General features: G+C 49.6%; 1 protein-coding gene across 1 annotated transcript; it reads right to left on the minus strand.

The window, feature by feature from the left end:
• Window positions 1-1,884: 1,884 nt before the first annotated feature.
• On the minus strand, window positions 1,885-18,330 carry LGALS9 (galectin 9). Its single transcript, XM_084748295.1, has 10 exons — window positions 18,252-18,330; window positions 13,426-13,514; window positions 10,812-11,016; window positions 9,140-9,250; window positions 7,217-7,312; window positions 6,379-6,414; window positions 5,175-5,263; window positions 4,860-5,022; window positions 2,309-2,460; window positions 1,885-2,003 (listed from the first exon to the last, which is right to left on the minus strand). Exons 1-9 carry the CDS (start codon window positions 18,288-18,290, stop codon window positions 2,314-2,316), a joined length of 975 nt encoding a protein of 324 aa, XP_084604421.1. The 5' UTR covers window positions 18,291-18,330; the 3' UTR covers window positions 1,885-2,003; window positions 2,309-2,313.
• Window positions 18,331-21,531: the final 3,201 nt, after the last annotated feature.

Here is a 21,531-nt window from a genome sequence, read left to right on the forward strand (position 1 = left end):
GCTTGTACAGCATATTCAAAGCCATGAGTTTGACCCCAGCACTGCATAAACTCGGGCATGGTGGCACTCACTTGTAATCTCAGCACTTAGGAGGTGGAGGCAGAATGATGTGAAGTCTAAGATCATAGGCTTCAAAGGTAGCCTCATGGTGGATTTGAGACCATCTTTTAGAAAAGGAATATATAGAGAGAACAGGTTGGTTGTGCCCCATGACCCATTTAATGAGTTTATCCAGCCATGCCCTGGCACCCAGGCAGCCCATGTTTAGTTCTCTTTGGTGATACCTTGGTGTGAAGGGCACCACCATCCTCACCTGCTGGGAGGCCATGAGCTCCTGCCTCCCCCAATCAGCACAGCTCCTTACCCCACAGCATCACTGCCTTTCCCTGCCTGCACCAGGTGGAGCTGAGCTGGGGTTCCTACCAGTTTCCCTCTTCCACATCTTCAGGAGCATCAGATGGAGCAGATGAGGCAGGAGGGAGGGGCCACCCGTCTCTCCTTGCCCATGGAAACCCCCCCACCTCTGGCAGCTATGCACAGAGTGGCCTGGAGTCTAGTCCTTCTGATCAGAGTTTTTCATGTGCTCACCTGTCCAAGTCACCTGGGGAATCTTGTCAAGATACAGATTGGAGACTTGGGGGCTGGGAGACTCTCAGATGGTAAAGGGCTTGTTAAGTGTTTGCACCCTCAGCACCCACATAAGCTAAGCTAGCTGTGGTGGTGTGTACCTGACATCCTGTGCTGGGAAGGTACAGACAGGCAGAGCCCTGGAGCTCAGTGGCCGTGGGTCTAGTCTATCAGTTAGCTTTGGGGTCAATGAGAGACCGTGTCTCAAAAGATAAGGTGGACAGATATTAAGGAGCACACTAGGCTGGCTGGTAGTGATACATACTTTTAATACCAGCACTCAGAAGGCAGTGGCAGGCAGATCTCTCAGTTCAAGACCAGCCTGGACTGCAGACTGAGTTCCTGTTTCAAACAAACAAAAACAAAAAAGATATTCAGAATTGCCTCTGGCATCCACAACTTGCACACATATTCTCACTCACTTGCATGAATAGAAATATGTACATACCACAGACACACGTAGACACCATGCAAACACGTTTACCACACATATATACATCACACACATATACACTACAAATACCCCCCATAAACACATACACACATACCATACATGCAAATACACACACACACACACACACACACACACACACACACACACACACACACACACATACACACACACACACACGACTCTGGATTAGTAAATCTGGGAAGGAACCAATGCTGTTTTTTCTTTCATTTGTCTTTTTTGTGACACAAGGTCACACTATGTACCCAAGTTGGTCTTGAACTTGCCATCCTCCTGCCTCAGCCTCCCAGGTGAGCTGCTACATTTCTGACCAGCTCCAGGTGTTGCTGGTGCTGATGATCTGAGGTCTCTGCCTTATGCCCCACCCAACCTGGTCCTGAGGGATGGGAGCCTGGATGAATTAGAGGGTTTGGAGTCCACATGTGGCCGGTCCCCACCCCAGCCCTCTCAGCTGGGGAGCCCACAGTGGATCAGCATTTCCTGACACCATGGCCTCCCCTCTCACCCAGCACAAGCTGCCAAGGCTCCCACAGCCTCTGCCCAGCACCTCCGCCACCTCAGGAGCATAAGGTTGTTCCCTGGTTTACACAGAGGCCAGCTTTCCTGTCAGAGATCCTGGGCCCCAGCTCCTGCCCACTTACTCTAGCACCTTGTGGGGTCTGGGAGGCAGGACTCCTATAAGTAGGTGTGGGCCCAGACTTGTCTCCTCCTATTCCCTTTGGTATGTTCTAGAATGTCCTCAGACCCATTCAATATCCCATTCAATAACCCAGCCATCTCCCATATGTGTGCAGAGAAGCATTATTTATTTCTTTATTTAAGGCCACGGGGCAAGGAAGGGGAAGAATGAAAGAGGACATTCTGGTCAGTTGGAGGCCAGCAGGATGACATCAGGGTGGCCTTCCTGGAGAGGCAGAGGAAAAGGGACAGAGAGAGGTTAAAGATCAGAAACAGGGGCAAACCCAAGCAGCCCACCTCCCCAGGGTACAACTAGCTCAGAGCAATGCCTGGGACTGTGGGCTGACAGCCATGTGGCACATAGCCCAGGGCACCCACTGGGTGGAAGGGAGTGAATTGGGAACTTCACCTTCCTGGAACTCCTCTCAGTGAGGATCTCTTCTGATGGTGGGATTTTTGGGGATAGGACTGAGACAGGGAAGAGGTAACAAGACAGGCAGGGTGCCCCAGCCTCATCCCCAGCCCAGAGACCTTGTCTATGGCTGCACGTGGTTCACATGGATATCACCGGCCACTTCTAAGTTGTTGATAGCAGGCAAGTTCATCAGACGGTGAGCGTATTCACACAGGTGCTGACCGTCCACGGCCACCTTGAAGCAGTGACTTTCACATAAGATCCACATCTGGAGAGAGACACCACAGCAGGGCACCTGAGAACCCAGCTTGTGTCTCCACCCACAGCTCTCTCCTTCCTTAGCAGAAACATCTGGCCTCTGGCCAACCGGAATGGCCTGCCTTTTACTACAGTGTTCTCTTTGCCTAGTACATTAGCATGAGCTGGTCCCAGGCCTAGAATGCTGCTCCCCTCTTGCTCACTTCCATAAGTGCAAAAGTGCTGGTCCATGCCCTACAGTGACCTCCCATGCCCCTCCCACCTCCTGACCCCCACCCATTTCCCCCAACTCTGCTCAGACACTGTCCCTCAACCCCACTCTCACTCTCCCGCTGAACCCTGGTGACAGGAGTTAGCACAGGCTACTGCGTCTCTAGTGTTCCATGCCTGGTCTCCATTAAGTAGTTTTCAACAAGACAGTTGACACACATGGTGACCCACGGCCCCTGCCAATGCTCACATCGCATTGTACAAGGACCAGGCTAATACTCAATCCCTCTGTGTGTGGGCACTATCCACACACAGACGCTGCAGACACCGCCTTGTCCCATCCTTTCCGCTCTGTGAGATTCAGTTTTATCAGGTCTGTGTTCTCACTAAATTAACATCCAAGCTCAGGAGAGCTGGAGAGATGGCTCAGCAGCTAAGAGCACTGGCTGCTCTTGCAGAGGACCTTGGTTCACTTCCCAGCACCCACTTGGCAGCTCACAACTGTCTGTAATGCCAGTGCCAAGGGATCTGATGCCTTCTTCTGACTTCTGAGGGCCTCAGACATGCATGCACATGGTGCACATCCATGCAGAAACCAATCAGACATTAAAAATATATAACAACTCTGCAGTACGTGGGAGCTCATGCCTATAATACTCAAAGACAAGAAACTGCAGTTTTCCAGGCACGGGGTAGGCTTAAAAAAGAAAAGAAAAGGCAAGCATGTCTCACATCTGTAATTACTTCCAGCACTTGAGAGACAGGAGGATCAGGAGCTCAAGGCCAGCCTTGAATATATATCAAGTCTTGGCCAACCTGGGCTACAACTCACTCTCAACAGCAATAACAAGATGCACGCTCCTTTTAGGACCCACATTTTCTGACACTCTCAGCCTTATGCCAGGAATGCTGCTGTTACACTTTCAATAGATGGCTTCACATTGTCCCAGGGGTGGGGCCCAGCCACTCTTCCTTCTATCTTTTTTTTTTCCAGACATGGTTTCTCTATGTAGCCTTGGCTGTCCTAGACTCACTTTGTGGACCAGCCTGGCCTCGAACTCACAGGGATCCGGCTGCCTCTGCGTTCCAAGTGCTGAGATTAAAGGCGTGCGCCACCACACCTGGCCACTCATCTTTCTTATTTCAGCTCATTGGCTAATCTGATGTCTTAATGAGGTGGAAAAGGTTCAGGGTATCAGGCTTCCAGCTGCTGCTCTAGTTCAGCTGTCAGCCAGCCTCCTCCTCCTCCTCCTCCTCTTCCTCCTCCCTCCTCCTCCTCTTCCTCCTCCTCCTCCTCTTCCTCTTCTTCTCCTCCTCCTCTCCTTCCTCCACCTCCTCCCCTTCCTCCTCAGTAGCACATGCTCTCATAAGCAAAGGAGTGAATAACAATTCACTCTTGGGTTTGACTGGCACAAACTGGCTGTGTGATCTCATGCCAGGGACAGATTCTTGTGGGGTTTTCTATCCCTTTATAGGAAGCAGGAAGGGCCAGGCCTCATAGTGCAGCACTGTTCTCTAACCTGCTCAGGAAGCTGAGGCAACAGAGTGGGTTCAAGACCAACCTTCTCAAGACCCTGTCTCAGAAGGAAAGAGAAGGAAGGAAGGAAAAAAGAAAAGAAAAAAAAAGGGGGGGGGGGAGGCTGGGAAACAGGCTTGGCAGCTCAGGCTTGTAACCACAGCTCTTGCTGAACCAAGCTGAGATTGATTGATCACCTGAGCTCTAGGCTATAAACTTGGGCTAAAGAGAGTCCCCTGGGCATGGTGGCACATGTCTTTAATCCCAGCACTCAGGGAGGCAGAGAGAGGAACATTGCTGTGAGTTCGAGGTCAGCCTGGTCTACAAAGCGAGTCCAGGACAGCCAAGGCTACACAGAGAAACCTTGTCTCGAAAAACCAGAGAGAGGGAGAGAGAGAGGGAGAGAGAGAGAGAGAGAGAGCGAGAGAGAGAGAGAGAGAGAGAGAGAGAGAGAGAGAGAGAGAGAGAGCGCCTAAAACAAATAGAGGAAAAAGGAGAGCTGTAGCTGTAGCTCAGTGGGCAGAGCAGATACCAACCCTTACTTCAGCACTGACAGTACTCACAAAAGCATACCAATTTGCATAATATTCTCTCTTCTTTAGGGTGCAGCCCTCACATCCCAGGCATCTGCTCCCATCCCATCACAGACCCGTGCACCCTCTTCTTGAACCCCAGCATCTTACTGTGAAGCTCTGGCCACGACTGAAGGGCATTCTCCCAGGCAGACTCCGCTCCTCAGGCCCCCAGCAGTTGTTGATCAGAGAGTTTCGAACCACAGCGTTCTCATTGAAACGGGGGTTAAAGTGGAAAGCAATGTCATTCCCGCAGCGAAGGTTGACATGGAACCTGCAATGGGCAGTTCACAGTTCACACAGACCCTGTTTGACCACTGAGCTCTGGGCTCATCTCCTACCCATCCCCCAGGTGGCTCAGAGCCAGTGGCTGGCCAGAATGACACTGGAGCCTCTGTCCTCCCAAGAGCCCAGGGTCTGTCTTACCTCGTAGCATTTGGCAGGACCATGCCTGATATGATGATGGACTTGGATGGGTAAAGCCCACTTGGGATGAGTGTGGTGAAAGGAGCAAGCTGTTGGGAGGAGGAGGACAGATCAGCAGCAGCCCAGCAGGGGGCGCAGCACAAGTGGCTATGGACCCTAAAGCTACACCCATGATTCCTGCATCTTCTGGAAGGAACCCAGGATCCTTTACTTGGTTCATTCAATGTCAAAATAAAACAAATGGGACCCAGGCTTGGGCGTTCATGCCTTTTATCCCACCACACAGGAGGCAGAGCAGGCAGATTGATGTGAGTTTGAGGCCAGTCTGGTCTACAAAGTGAGTCCAGGACAGCCAAGGCCACACAGAAAAACCTTGTGTAAAAAAAAAAAAAAATGACAAAGACAAAGAAAAGAAATCAAATGCATAGTTGGTCCCCTCTTTATGGAACTCTTCAGGAAGGATTGGGAGGTGTGGTCTTGTTGGAGAAAATGACACTAGGGATAAGCTTTGAAGTTCCAAATGGCCCACACCAATCACAGTCCCTCCCTCCCTCCCCCCCTCCATCTCTCTCTTCACCTACCACTCCAGTGCTGTGCCCTCCTATCTGCTGCCATGATGGTCATGGACTCTTCAGCCCAATTTAACCTCTTCTTTCTCTACTATAAGTTGCCCTGGTCATGGTGTTTATCACATCAATAGAGAAGTAATAATTAAGGCACGTGTGAATCTGCTCATGCTGAAGGACCATTTAAAACCTGAAAGCACTTTTCTCTTTTTTCTTTTTTTTCCTCCTACCATTCTTTCTTTTTTTGTTTTGTTTTGTTTTGGTTTTTGGTTTGTTTGTTTGTTTGTTTTTGAGACAGAGTGTCTCTGTGTAGCCTTGGCTGTCCTGGAGTGATATGGTAGACCAGGCTGGCCCTGAACTCACAATAATCCACTTATCTATGCCTCCCAAGGGCTGGGATTACAGGCATGCATGTCTAGTCATTTACATGGCTATTTTAACTGTTCATCTGGATGCAGAAACCTTCATTGATCATGCAAGTTAGAGGATTATTCCCAAAGCCTCCCTCTGTGAGGAGTGGGTCTAGCCTTGTCTGCCCTTATAGGGGAGGCTGAGCTTGCCTCCCCCCTCTACCCCACAGCAAGAGCCATTGCATTGAGAAGAGGTTCCAAGCAATAAGAAGAGAACAAGGGACTTACCTTGGATGCCTGGTGGGCAGGCTGCCAGTCTTGAGGCTGAAAAGGAACAAGGGGGAGGGGAATGTGAGCTCTGGGGTCACCTGAGATGGGAGGTGACTTCACCCTCTAGGTGTGGTTCCTGTGGTCAGAGAGGGCTTTGGTTGAGCTGTGGCTGCAGTATGTCTGCGCAGAGGGAGGAAGTGCCCTGGGCTCAGACTAGGGAGTGTCTCTTCTGTCTAGTGAGGGAATTGGAGCCCATATTGATTTATTATTTAGGGGTTTGTTTTTATTTTAAGTTTTGGGGTTTTTTTTTCTGCTTTCTTTCTTTCTTTTCTTTTCTTTTCTTTTTTTTTTTTGGGGGGGGGTTTGCTTTGTTCTTTTGTTTTGAGACAAGGCCACACATAGTCCAGGCTGAGGGTGATCTTGAACTTCTGATCCCTGTAGACTCTACCCCAAAGTACTAGGATTCTGGGTGTTCACCAGGCTTTGAGTTCTGTTTAGAAAGTCTCTGTGCCCTAACCCTAAGGATTTTTACAGTGAGGAGGGTGGGATGGAATGTGCTAGGTGAGGTCACTGTGCAGTGGTGGGTGGCAGGAGGTGAAAGGAACCAAGCCCCAGTTGACTTATGTGAGGCATTACCATAGGCTAGACCCCAGGAATGGCTCTTAGGAGGGAGAGAGGATGGTACACGGGGGAAGGACAAAGGGGACGGACACACTTGTGGGAAGCTGGTGAATGCAGAGGACCCAGTGTCGATGGGATGGGGTCTGAAGGTCCCTGGAGAGCTTGTTAGTTGGACCTGCCTCTGAGGTCTATCCTTTGCTAACGATAGACCTCGGGGGCCACACACTTAACTTACTTGTGGTTTGTGCCACTCAGGGTTCCAATCAGACTGGGAAGGCTGAGGGAATGGCACACTGGGGAAGGCAGACTGTCCAGGGTCATCTGAGGAATTCTGTTAAAACAAAAGCCTGTTTGGGTGACAGGAAGCAGGAGGCATGGCCAAAGCAAGGACAGGCGCAGAGCAAGGGCTGGCTCCAACCAGCAGGAATGAGGCCAGAGACAGGGTAAGTGGCTCTTTACAACCTCCCTCCTGCTCCTGCTCCTGCTCCTGCAGGGAATCAGGACACAGCAGCTGTGAGCAGAAGGCCAGAAGGAAAGGGGCCAGCACACTCCAGACTCCCAGGTTTTCACACAGCATTTCCAGATATTTGTTTATTTACTGTATTTGGTATCTTGTGACTGAATCTCCTGAAGCCCAAGCTAGTCTTATACTCACTATGTAGGATGAGGATGACCTTGAACTCCTAACCATCCTACTGTTGGAATTACAGGCCTCAGACACTATACCCAGCTCCGCTTTCAGATGTCGGCAACACGTTAAAAATCTTAAAACAAAGCTGAGCCGTGGTGCCACTGCCTTTAGTCCCAGCACTCAGGAGGCAGAGGCAGGTTGATGTCTGTGAGTTCAAGGCCAACCTGGTCTACAGAGTGAGTACCAGGACAGCTAGGACTACAAAGAGAGATCCTGCCTCAGTTGATTTTCTGAAACACTGCTCTATGTGGTCTTGCATGCTTGTAATCCCAAGCATTGAAGAGGCTGAGGCAGGAGGATCACAAGGTAGAGCCCATCTGGGTTACACAGAATTCAAAGCCAGCCTGTCGTAAAACAAACAAACAAACAACACACACACACACACACACACACACACACACACACACACACACACAACCAATGGTCTAGAGAGATGGCTCAGTTTTTAGAAGAACTGTCTGGTCTTCCTGAGGTCTTGTGTTCAAGCTCCAGCAAGCACATAGTGGCTCACAACCACCTACACTGGAATCTGATGCTCTCTCCTGGCATGCTGGCATTCATGCAGATAAAGCACTCATATGCATAAAATAAATAAATAAATAAATAAATAAATAAATAAATAAATACAATCTTTTTAGAAGATCAATGTAGCTGAGAGGTAGTAACACATGAATTTGATCACAGCACTCAGAGGCAGAGGCAGGCAGATCTGTGAGTTCGAGGCCATCCTGGTCTAGAGAGTAAATTCCAGAACAGCCAAGGCTACACAGAGAAATATTGTCTCAAAAAACAAAACAAAATATATGTTTTCAGAACTATGCCTGGTGCTAAGCATCTGTAATCACAGCACTGGTGAGACTGAGGCAAGAGGACTGACACATGGTCATGAGCCACTGTCTCAAACTAAGTAAAATAGTTGGTTTTCAGAGCTGAGCCTGGGACCATTTATCTGTAATCTCAGCATCAAGGGGCTGAAACAGAGGATCATAAGATAGGGGCCAGCCTGGGCTACAAAGAGAGCTCCTGCCGCAAAACAACAACAAGACAACCATATACACTCACTAAAGATTTTTGGTATTTGTTTTGTTTACGTTTGTTTGACTGTTTGTTTTTAATACAGAGGACAGAAAAGCCCATGCTGGGCTGCAGGAGCCACCCTGTGTCCTGTGCTTTGAATTTCATTCGGTTCCCTAAGCACAGTCCTTTCAGAACTCCCTGGTCTTTAAATGGACGGCTGCAGAGAAGGAGTAGCTTTGGCATCATGGAGAACAAGGCACGTTGCTCATCACAGAGAAAACAACCCCAAGAGGGACAAAGGGACAGGCAGTGGCAGACAGACACTGGATCAGGGGACCAGTGCAGCCCTAAAGCTACCATGGGAAGATACCTGCGGGTACCCTGTGCAGTGGGCAAGAGCCCAACTGGTCACTGTCCTCCCACCCTGGGACAATGCCAGCCTTTCCTGACCTGGAAGGTGATGGAGGACAGCTCCAAGGAGCCAGAGACAGAAATGGTGTCCACGAAGCGGTAGGGTACGCGGTGTGAGTACTCCGTGAAGAATCTCTTGTTCACCATCACCTGATGGAAGAGAGTCACTGTGAGAGGAGTGCCAGGCCAGGTGACACCTGAGCGTCAGCTAAGCTTTACTTTCAGAAATAAGGATCTGCTTTTTATTCATATTATTTACTCATAGAAATGCTCTATCTGCATGTACACCTGCACGCCAGAAAAGGGCAGCAGATCATCAGATCACATTATAAGCGGTTATGAGCCACCATGTGGTTGCTGGGAATTGAACTCAGGGCCTATGGAAGAGCAGTCAATGCTCTTAACCACTGATCCATCTCTCCAGCCCAAGTTTCCACTTCTGACATCGAGGCAGGGGCAATCGTCTTCAGTGCAGAGCCAAGGACAGATGTGTGAGAGGCTGCACTCAGAGCCATTGTCCACTGGAATCCTGTTTCTGGCCACTCACTTTTTACTGTAGGTTTGTCAAAGCTTTGTAGAAGACCCTTCAGAGCTATTTTATTTTATGTGTGTTGGTGTTTTTTCCAATTGTATGTATGTGTAGCCTCAAATTTGCTGTGTCACTAAGGAGGACATTGACCGCCTTCATCTCCCATCACTCAAGTGCTGGTTTCCAGGTGTGTTCCGCTATGCCTAGTTGATGCAGTGCTGGGATCATATCCGGAGTTTTGTGCACCCTGGAAAAGAATTCTACCAAGTGAATGATAATCCCAGCCCTCACCTGGGATAATACTTAGGTGTGCATAGGACACTCATGGGCAGCAGAGGAAAGGCAACCTCAGGTTGTGCTTGGAGTATGGGAGAGCTCAGAACAGGACACCCTCACACAACCCAGCCCAGAGCCAGAGCCAGATAGTAAGGACCCTTGGGCTTTAGCAGAACCCGAAGCAAGGGTAGAACAATGGTGTATGAGGAGATACACAATAAGACTCGGGGTGTAGCTCAGTGGCAGAGCAGGATGCACAAGGCTAGGTGGAGCCCCAGCACCATAAAACTTATTTGTCACTAGGGGCCAGCCATGGAGAGATGGAGTTGACTTGGGCTTTGGGACAAGTGAGGCTCTATGCACATGAGGCCCCAAGAGGAGCTTTTGACAGTTGAAATATGGGAGAAGAGTGTCATGTCTTTGAGGCTTGTAGCTACTGTTAATGCAGAAAATAACCCCACACCTTGTATACAAAAGCAACTCTAATAAAACCCGGTGGCTTATTGACGGAAAGAAAAAAAAAAGACATAAAAGTAGGAGAAGGAGTTGGGAATACAGAGGCTGCAGAGTGAGCAGGAGGACGGGAGCGGGAGGAAGTGCGTGTGCTCAAGACACATTGCGTGGATGTATCAAATAATAAATACAAAGTTTTTTGTTTGGGGTTTTTGTTTGTTTTGTTTTGTTTAAGACACTCGGGGCCTAAAAGTAACATGATCACAGGTTGAGGTCTTATTTTCTAAGGAATAAAATCAAGAGGTGCGTTTGCTGAGACAGGCACGAGTGTGTAAGGCAAAGGGCAAAGGTCACATCTGTGACATGGCTTAGCTGAGACCTGATCTCAATGCCTGTGGTCTTTTCAATGTGGTTCCCTCAGGGAGTGGGTTGGGGGAGGGTTGCCCCACTCACCATAAACTCTTTGCTGTCCACCAGGAAGCTCAGCTCGAAGGGCTTCCCAGCCTGGAAGGGCATCTGCATCTTCCTCTCCTCAGGACCCCAGTCGGATAGCCGCTTTGTGTTGCAAACCACATACCCACCATCTTCAAACCGGGCATTGAAATGGAAGGCGACTTTATCACTTCTAGTCAAGCCATTCTGAAAGTTCACGATAATCCTAAAGAGAAGAAGGAAGCCTCTTGGAGCATGGGTACCAGCAGGGCCAGACAGAAGCGCCTCTCCCTGCCTCCTGTGTCGGCGTGCTTTGGGCTCATCTAACTTAGACCTAATGTACTTTGCACAGTTATTATATTTTGCCTTTCCTGTGTTCTTTTCTTAAAAAGTTAAGTAAACAATTAGCAAGAAAAAAATATGACGTAAGCCACCAAAAACACAAGTTTTCTGTCACAGGCCCCAGTCAGAGGATACAGAGACATCAGGCTAGAACTGGGCTACACCTTGGGAGGTGGCACATGATGAGTGGAGGGTGCTCCCTCCCAAGCACCCTACTCAGCCATGCAGCACTATTGTCATCGTTGGTTGTAGTTGTGACATATCTGGGAAGTGGGAAGCTCAGCCTCCAAGGGTTGACCCAGGAGCTTGTCTGTGGGGTGGTTTCTTGGTTGCTGGCTGATGAAGGAGGGCCCAGCCCACTGTGCAGGGTGCAAGCTAGGGGAAGCAAGGCAGCAAGCAGCATCCCCCTGTGGTCTCTGCTTCACTTCCTGCCTGAGCTCCTTTCAGGGATAGACTGAACTCTACACGCCGCATAAACCCTTCTCTGCCCAAGTTGCTTTTGTTCATAGTGCTTTATCACAGCAAGAGAGAGGCAAACGAATACAACTACACCATCAGGCCAGATGTAAACAGTGGCAAGTCTGTTATGGTGGTACTGAGCACTTTCTGATGAGATCTGAGGCCCATCCCATCGGATGGGAATTCACACGTTACATTGTAAACCTGGACAAACGCCTGTAGCTGGAAGGTCTTGGCTGTAGCGGGCAAGCTATGTGCACATAAAAATAGTTCTATATGCCCATGTTTGTGTCTATTATGCTTGTATTAATTGAATTATTTGAGACTTTTTTTCAAGACAAGATTTCTCTTCGTTATCCTGCCTGTCCAGGATTGGTTTTGTAGACAAGCCTAGCCTTGAACTCAGAGATCTGCCTGCCTTTGCCTCCCTGAGTGCTGGAATTAAAGGTGTGGCACCAGTGCCCAGGAATTTTCATTTGTTTCTTTGTTTTTGTTTTTCCAAGACATGGTTTCTCTGTGTAACCTTGGTTGTCCGGACTCACTTTGTCAACCAGGCCTCAAACTCACATTGATCCCCCTGTCTCTGCCTCCCAAGTGCTGAGATTAAAGGCTTGTACCACCATGCCCAACTAATTGTATTAATAATGCTGCTGTTAGCTTTGGTCAAAGAAACGTCTTTGTGCAATGGGCAGTGGTAAGTGGAGAAAAAGTGACTGCTCTAAATGGGCATAAATGGTAACAGAAAATAATGAAAACCATAAACATGAACTGGTCATCTCTATCACCTCCTTCAAGGTTCAGAGACCACTTTGTAAGAGAGAACAGAAAGACTGAAGGAGTGATGTCCCATGAAGGGAGGAGCTCTGTGAACCACCATCTTGCAGGCATAATGCCGCCATTGCACTTGTGAACTCAGGGCAGCTGTGACTACAGACAAGCCCTGCTCAAGACTGGGTCAGACAGCATTTCCATCTGCAGAGAGGAGGGGCCCTTGACACCTCCCTTCCCTGGGGATTTTCAGGAGGTCCATGGTGGAGGAGGGTGAGGGAGGGGCAAGAAGTATTTCCCTTCAGTGGAGCAGCCACATTACTTAAGTGCTCATGTTCCTGTAAGAACACGTTAGTTCAAGCAGGGCTGGTGGTACACACCTGTAATCCCAGTACTTGGGGAGGAAGAGGTAGGGAGCTCGCTGTGAGTTCAAGGCTGGTCTACAAAGTGAGTCCAGGACAGCCAGGGTTACACAGAGAAACCCTGTCCGGGTTGGAGGGAGGAAGGCTTGTGGAAAGCTGGCCAAAGCACATCTGAATCACCACTTTAAATAAACTGAAAGTTCTTGGGTTAAAGGTGTGTCTGGGCTCAACCAGGAGAAATAGGGATTTATAGTTCAATCTCAGGGATCACAATGGGATCAAATATCCTGCAGCGGCTCAGCAGGTTAAGATACATGCAGCTCAGTCTGACCACCTGATCCCCGAGAGCCTTGTGGTGACAGGGAATAACTGACTGCAGCAAGATGTCCTCTACCATCTACACACACACACACACACACACACACACAAACACACACACACACACACTGTGGGAACTAAAGGAACTTCTCTTCCTGTAACACCACAGCAGTGTCTAGAGCAAATCCTGTGATCAGCTGCTCTGGCCATGTCACTTCCCTCCTCACAAGGTGAGCTCCCAGGGAACAGGGTGTTCAGGGCCCAGGGATCTGTGAGGTCTGTCAATGGTGCCTGGAGGGCAGGAAGTGTGGGCAGGGACATCCCTCCATCCCCTGCAGCTCCACGGTTGCTGAGGCTGGAGACTGGCACCAATGGCATCCACATACTCATCTGGATAAGGGTCGATGGTCCCCTGGAGTGTGATCTTAAGTCCTTCTCTCAGGCCTCCTTGGATACGACCAGTAAAGGGGATGGCCTGAGAAGGGGAAATGAGAGATCAGTTGGCTGGCACTTGCCTGGTGTGACAGCATCCAGTTAATGCCGTGGAAAGGGTAGTATGGTCAGGAAGGAGCTAGAAATCCAGCTGTGTCCCTCATAGACACAGGCCTAATCTAGTTAGATACACAGCCATTCTGAGGATATCAGAAGAGTGCCCAGGTTTTCCTGCCCCCAGGTGACAATCAAATCTGGACAGCTCCTAGTCAAATGATCTCTAATGTAGTCAATGGGGAGGAGAGAAGGGTTCAACCAGTCTGGACTGGTTTGGGATGTGTGTGTCAATAAGGCAAAGTAGTGAAAGGAAGAACCTCCCATTTACCGTCCCGTGCCTCTGCATGAGGGAAGGATGTCCACAGTAGGACAAATGAATGTAGGAACCAAACCATCAAGATGGAGAACAGCTTATACCACAACCCCTAGAGGCCAGCTCCTTCTCCTGAACCCCAAAGAGGAAGCCCTGAGCCTTAGCTGGGCCCTCCAAGTATTTGGGTGTACTTGCCCTCTGTCAATATTGAAAAACTCCCACTCTGACATGAAGCTTTTCTCAGAGACAGCTGTGTGGTTTGCATTGTAAACTGCTGTGAGCCCTGGTGTTGAGCTCTTTGGAGAAGATTTCAAGAACCTGGAAACACCTACCGAGGATAGGGGAGCTGCCCCAGGTTCACAGGATCAGAGAAATCTGGGCAATGAGGAGGATTTTATGTTCTGGTTCTGGGGTCCTGGGGACTCCTAAAGTTTATAAGAATTTCTGTCAAGTCTGGCTCTGCCCACCTGTGACCTCTGCACTTGGAAAGCAGATGCAGGAGGATCTGGGTTCAAATTTATTTAATTAATGAGCAATACACCCTCTGCTTTAGAGACAGATATGTGAGAATTTGTTTTCAGTGAGATGTGACAGGCGTTGTTTTGAAGTAACCTGAGATTGGCGTGGAAGGTGAAGGCACAAGAGAGAAAGCAAGATAGGTCCTGGGATGGCTGGCCACTTAGGACATTTCTCTGCATCCTCAAATTGTCCGCTAACATCACAACAGGAAAAACCCGCCCACCAAATACAACCTACTGGCTGCTAGGCCACCTGTAGGAGGGGTCTACAGGATAAAATAAGTTTTATTTATTCTGTATGTAATGTTCTGCCTACACGTCAGAAGAAGGCACCAGACCTCATTATAGATGGTTGTGAGCCATTCTGTGGCTGCTAGGAATTGACTCATGACCTTTGGAAGAGCAGGCAGGGCTCTTAACCTCTGAGCCATCTCTCATGCCCCAGCCCTAATATTTAAACTTTTGGGTTTGAGACTCCTGCCCCTCCTGAAGAGTGACAGACCAAGATGTTGAGTTCAACCTGGGGACCCCATGGAACTCAGATCTCTAGTGAGTCAGTAAAGGATCTCAGCAAAAAAAAATAATGGGACCTGCATTTGATCCATGATACTCCTGGGAGTGGCTGGGTATTAGTGTTTTCTTTTTCTCAGGATTTATGATCCCATAGGTCTTGTTCCCATCTCCTTTTGAGAGTCCTGACCCTGGACAAGTCACTCACTCATCTCTGTATGCCCGGGTGCCTGCAGGGACTAGTGGGACAGCAATGGCTGCAGGAAGCATTCCTGGGAAGATGTGACAAGCTGAGACAGGATGCCAGTGGGTCGTCCCTGGTTCAGAGGGGCCCTGACCATGCAACTGTTCACACTAAGAAGACTGCACCAAGCTGGGTGTGGTGGCACATGCCTTTAATCCCAGCACTCTGGAGACACAGGCAAGTGGATCATTGTGTGTTTGAGGTCAGCCCGGTCTACAGTGTGAGTCCAGGACAGCCAGGGATACACAGAGAAATCCTGTCTCAAAAACCCAAAAACAAGGAAGAAGAGTGCACCCTTCTCCCTGAGAGTTTAGGGCCTTTTCCTTCACTTTGCTCTTGGGATGTGCAGAAGGCAGAGCTTAGGTGGATCTCCCTCATTCCTGGGGTGTTGGCCACTGGTCCTCAGGAACAGGGAGCATAAGTGACAAACTGGGGATTCAGAAGGCCTGAAAGTAAGATGGAATAACCTCAGGGAACCACCTCAGAGAGATAGCTCAACTGTATTCAGGGTCCTTGGGTCCTGGGTGGGTGCTCACAGGATAGGTGGGCATAACCGGCTAAGGCTAAGGACTCCAGGGGTGCTTTTATTTGCATTTGCAGCACTATCCTGTCACAGGACATGAAACTCAGTAACTAAGTATCCTATAGGCACAGGGAGGGCAGAGCCTGCAGGGAGCTGTGTCAAAGGCCATATACCACATATGGTTAGAGACATCTGTGCCTAAGACACTCTCTAGATGAGTCTGGCAGAGAGTAGGAGGCCCTGATGGGTAGAGGGAGTCCTTCGTCTGGTACTGAGCTCAGAAAGGCTATCTGGACTGGGAGGACTGCAACCTCAAACAGTAGGATCCTCCAACAAGGTACAGCTAGGGTGTGGTCAGCCAGATGATGCCCCCAGGGCACACAGCCTAGGCATCAGCAGTCATGGTATCTTCTGGCATGCTTTCAAGCCTGAAGACTCAGCTGTTCCGGAAGTCCAAAGGCCCTGGGGTTGCCATCCTCAAGGGTCACTGTCACATCCCTAAGCAATCTAACAGCTATAGTTTTAGTGTCTTTGTGAATGAGGAAACGGAAGTGCAGAAAGTAAAGTCACTTGCCCAGAGCTACACAGCTCCTTAAGGACAAGCCCGGGATTTGAACACTAGAATTCATGCTCTCAGCCACAGGTGACACAGACTTCCTTTCATTAGGAAGCAATACATGTCCTTGGTCCCTGGCTCACCAGGGTCACACAACTGGGTCATCCTGACCAGCCCCACCTTCCTCTGGGCCCTTGCAGGGTCTTCTTACTCATGACAGTCAACAGTGCATCCTGACAGTGCTGTCCCTCAGTGGGACAGAAGCCACATGACTTTCATACACAGGCAGCATTTCTGCCTGTGTGGATGAGAGGTCACAGTTGCAGAAGTCAGTGGGTCACTGAGTGAGGAGGAAGGAAGTGTGGTCCCCGTGCTGTGGGACTGTCCATGGCCTTCACGGCCCCACCAGGACCCCCTTGATCTCTTCTTCCCTGTGGGAAGATTCCCCTTCATATTGAAAATATTGTTTCCTTCTTCATTTTCCCTGTTTGTTTGACTGTGTTTTGTTTTGTTTTGTTTTGTTTTTCTTCTCCAAGACAGGATTTCTCTGTGTCACTTTGGTCATCCTGAGCTCACTTTGTAGACCAGCCTGGCCTTGAACTCACAGTGATCTGCTTGCTTCTGCACCCTCTGAGTGCTGGCTTAGTGTGGTTGTTTAAATACAGAGTTTAATCTATAGCCCAGCCAACCTTGAACTCTTTATGCAATCCAGCCAGCCCTAAAGTACATGGAGACCCTCTTGCTTTCCTCTCTAGTGCTGAGGAGTCACCTTCTGAATCCTAGTTAAACAAAGTCACCTGATGTAAATGTGTTGGCCCTGTGTGATGGGAACCACAGTAGGAGTATCAGGTCCTTCAGGGCACACTCGGGCCCTGGAGGCCACACAGGGGCTCTGGACAGCCCCTTCCAGCCTTTACAGCCCTTTCCAGCTTTCCCAGTCACCTTCCATGCAGGTCCCCAGTCAGAAGCCTCAATAATGGAGCTGGTGACAATGACAATTTCCAGGAGCACCAAGCAAAGCCCAGAGCCCTGCTAGAGTCAGCTCTGTTGCTGGCCATGACAGGATGCTCACCCCCATCACCCTGCTGTCTCCCACCCTGCACACAGTGGGCACATTACAGAAGGCTCCCAGAAAACACTCACTTCCCTCTTCTTCACTACCATCTCCCTGTGGGAACTTCTGCACACATCTGGAATAAATCAAAGCATTTTCCTTCACTGTCACTTACAATCTGAGGACTTTTGGCTACATTTCAACCTTTTAAAGCCTCAGTTTCCCCACACAGAATGTGGCTAGTTTCCTAGTGTGTAAAGAAGGCCACCTGCAGACACAAAAGAAGCAGCAGAAGGCCGCCCTTTGCACACCACACTAAAGGACACTCCCTACCTCCTTGCCCTTCTGCACGTGTTCTGCAGATGCTCTTGAGTGAATTCTGACGTGGCCCTTGCAGGACACACATGTCTCTGGGATGACGTCCCTGCTGCCCCCAGGCTACTCCGGAAATACCTCCAGGTTCCAGGTGCTGTTTAAACACACACAGGTTCTATCTGCTTTCTCCTTACCCCAGCCTCAGAAGACAGACTCAAGTATTATCCCATTTTACACTGGTAACTGAGGCCCAGAGAGAAGAGAGTACCATGGGTGAGGTCTCCTTGTTTGTAAATGGCAGAATAAAGGTTCTCTCTCAATAAAGTACTCTTCATGTCCTGTGGTTGCCTGGCACCCACATCCCCCACCCAAGCCCACCCACATCTGCACATAAACCATCTCCTTTCTAGATGCTACTAACATGGAACAGCCACACATTGATCCACCTCATGAACCATGGTGACTGGAACCCTTGGCTCCACAGAGGCACAGTGAGTCTAGCATGGAACAAGAGCTGCACCAGGGTGACCCTGTCCTGTATGTCTGTCCTCCTAGTGTTGTCTGCTGGACACCGGCCTCCCACCACTACCCATGCCACTCAGTTGTTTCTCCAGCGACCCTGAGCAGCTTCCCCCTGGATGTGGCATTAGCTTTTCCTGAGTCAATTCACAAGTGCAACCCACAACTCACCGGGTTCAGGTATGGAGCTTGTCGGCGGGAGAAAGCCATCTCTTCTCTCTCAGGGCAACCACCACTCACTCTCTCCTTCACTCCTGGACAGACTTCTGCACAGGGTGGGGCCAGGGGAGGAAATTTAAACCAAAGCCAACCCCCCCCCCCACTGACTCAACTGGGAGGAGCCTTGAACCAGTGGCTGAAGGAAGGTTCTGGAGAAAAGTATAGGTAATGTCCTGGTGGAGGGCGGGAGGTGGGACTCCATGCTCCATGTTCAGACACCCTGTGTCCCCTCATCTTGCTCTGCCCAGAGAACCTGTCACATTTGGTCCCTGAAGCTTCAAAGTGACAAAGGCAGGAGTTTCTTGACTCCTTACGCAGACTGACGTGGCTGTGCTTCTGAGCACGTTTCATCACCTCTTCCTGCAGAGCGCAGGCTTCCCTCTCCCTCTGTGTGGGCAGCTGTAGGAAAGACCTGCTTCAGTCCATCCTGTGTACAGGGCAAGGGATGCTCAGGAAACCCAAGGGGCAAGAGCAAGATGCACAGCTCTTTACGGGCACTCCGAAGAGTCTGAAGATTGAGGCTTCCCAAAATGTCTTTCTCCTTTGCATAAAAGCTTAACAACACAGAAAGAACTGTCCTGCAAGAAAACCACAACCACTGTGATTGTTGACGTGGAATATAGGGTGACCTGGGAGCTTCGTTTCTGTCTGTCATCTGCCTGTGAATTTATCTGTTCTTTTTTCCTTCTCTCCTCTCCCCTGCTTCCCTTGGTTTGGTGTAAGAGGAAAAGTCACTGATAGAGTAGAAAATCCCATGTGACAGTCAAGGAGTCCCAAGGGAGTGTTTGAAACAGTTTTTAAGCTAGGCATGATGGCACATCATGTATTCCCAGCATGCCTCGTCTAATACACACATACCTCCTCCCCCCCTCTCCCTCCCTCCCCCTCCCTCCCCCTCCCTCCCCTTCCTCCTCTCCTCCTTCTTCATGCAGGCCAGGCTGGCTTTGAGCTCAGTATGTATGACCTTGAACTTCTGATGCTTCTGCCTCTACCTCCAAAGTGCTTGCATTACAGGTGTGGGTCACCTGCAACTGCGGGTGCTGGGGCTAAGACCTAGGGCTTCCTACATGCTAGGCAAGCACTCCAGCAAATAGTTACATCACCAGCCTTCTTGTGCTTAAAACAAACAAACAAGCAAGGAAGCAAGGAAGCAAACAAACAAACCAGCTGTTGTAGTTGAGGTGGTGAGCTAAGGGAAATAATCAGACGAAGCAAACAACTGAAGGATGGGCTTGTGGGGGGATGGAAGACAGGAAAACAGTCTTTCCTGGAGTCATTCAGGTCCCTGTCCTTGCACTTCCACTCACTAGGAGTTTCCTAAGGAGCAAGCTTCCAGTGAGCAGCTGTGTCATTATTCCCAGAGAACCAAACTTATTCCCATAGCATCAGTGTTAAGAAGTGCACCCCACACCATGAGAGCTGATCTGTTCACCAAGAGCCTCTTGCTTTAATGCCCCCAGGGGACTGTAGCCATAAACCTCTCCCTGAGAGCAACCAGACTCTGGGGCTTACATCAGTCTCCAGTGGTCTTAGTCACTGAGTTTGCTGTTAGTGACACAAACCGGGGACACCTTCTGAGGGTGTCAGAGACTCAAGGACTGGTCACAGAAGGATGTGGTTTGTCTGTGAGACAAAGTCAATACGGGTGCCCATGTGGGAGCAATAGATCAGCCTACCCTGCTGTCCCTGTCTCAGCACCAAGTCCCCATCTTCACTCTTTTCTGGAGCCAAGATGTCAGAGACTTCCCTTCCTTGCAGGTGGAGGCTAGACATCGAATGAGAGACCCAAGCATGGCCTTTCCCATCCTGACAACCTCTCTTCCCTCCATTCAGGCAGCTACTGGGTCAAAGACAAGAGGCTGCCCCCATGCTCACTCAGCCAGGCCCTCACCTACTTCCTGGACATCACTACCCCTCCCACTCAGCTGCAGCTCCACAAGCTGGCCAGCCTGGCCACGGAAGAGGCTGACAGGCAGCGGCTGGAGGCCTTGTGTCAGGTGAGGGTCTGGCTGGTGGATGAGGCAGGGGCATTTCATAGAGTGGAGGGAACAAAAACCCTAAGGAGAGTTCAACCTCTGAGAGCATCCTCCTGAGTCTCTAGCTGTGACACCTCTCTCTCTCTCTCTCTCTCTCTCTCTCTCTCTCTCTCTCTCTCTCTCTCTCTCTCTGTGTGTGTGTGTGTGTGTGTGTGTGTGTGTGTGTTGGGGCATAGGCATACTCTGGTGCCCCATCTCTAGGTCACAGTACTACTGAGGTGCTTTGATCTCCTCCTTTTCATTTAGTCTGCAGTCCCAGCCCATGGATGGATGGCAGGTAGGGAGCTGAGTGAATGCTTGAGCCAATTCAGGGCGGATCTTCCCCAGTTACACCTCCAGACCACTCCCAGCATGGTGTGCTCCCATGGTGACCTTAAGTCCAGTCAAGTTCACAACAATTGTAGTCTCTTGCCCTCCCTGAGGTGTATGACCAGAGGGCAATAGGGTGAAAGCGGGTGGGAGGGTGGAATGGGAGAATACAAGTGATGGGATAACAATTTAGTTGTAATGTGAATAAATTAATAAAATCTAAAAATTTTTTACAAGGGAAAAAACCAATACTTGTAGTCAGCACATGGCCAGAGTGCACTTCCTTGGAATCCAATGAGATGGCACAGCCATACTGCATGGCCCTTGTCTTCCCTAATGTGGAGCCAACTTAATGGTGGGAGAATGGATGGAGTGGCAGGTGGAGAGCTGAGTTAGGGAGTTAGTGAGGTGATACATGAGGTCATTTGCACCTTCTGAGTTATGTCTTTGTAAGAGGCACTGGATACAATGTCACTGGACACATTGTCACCATCTAAAGAACCCTATGTGCAAAGCTGTTCCAGCCTTAAGCCACAAAGACTAAAGTTAAGCTAGGGGGGACATCTGGCCATGATTTGACCAAGATCTAATTGGTTACAAATTATAGTATAATAAGGCAGCGGGTCCAGCTGAGCATGGTGGTGCATCCCTGTGATCCCAGCACTCAGGAGACTGAGGCAGGAGGACAGTGAGTTAGAGTTCTGTCTTGGCCAACAATAAATTCAAGGCCAATCTAGGTTAAGTAGCAAGACCACATCTCTACACTTCTCCCCAAAGAAGGAGGGCATTGAGTTTTGCCTATGTGTTGCCAATATTAGGAAGGCTTTTGTGTTTTGCTTTTGGTCTTTGTATTATGGGTACTTTGTTTTATGGGTTTGCCTCAGACC

This window comes from Acomys minous (assembly GCF_964271855.1).
Source record: "Acomys minous genome assembly, chromosome: 12".
In the NCBI taxonomy this organism is placed as follows: Eukaryota; Metazoa; Chordata; class Mammalia; order Rodentia; family Muridae; genus Acomys; species Acomys minous.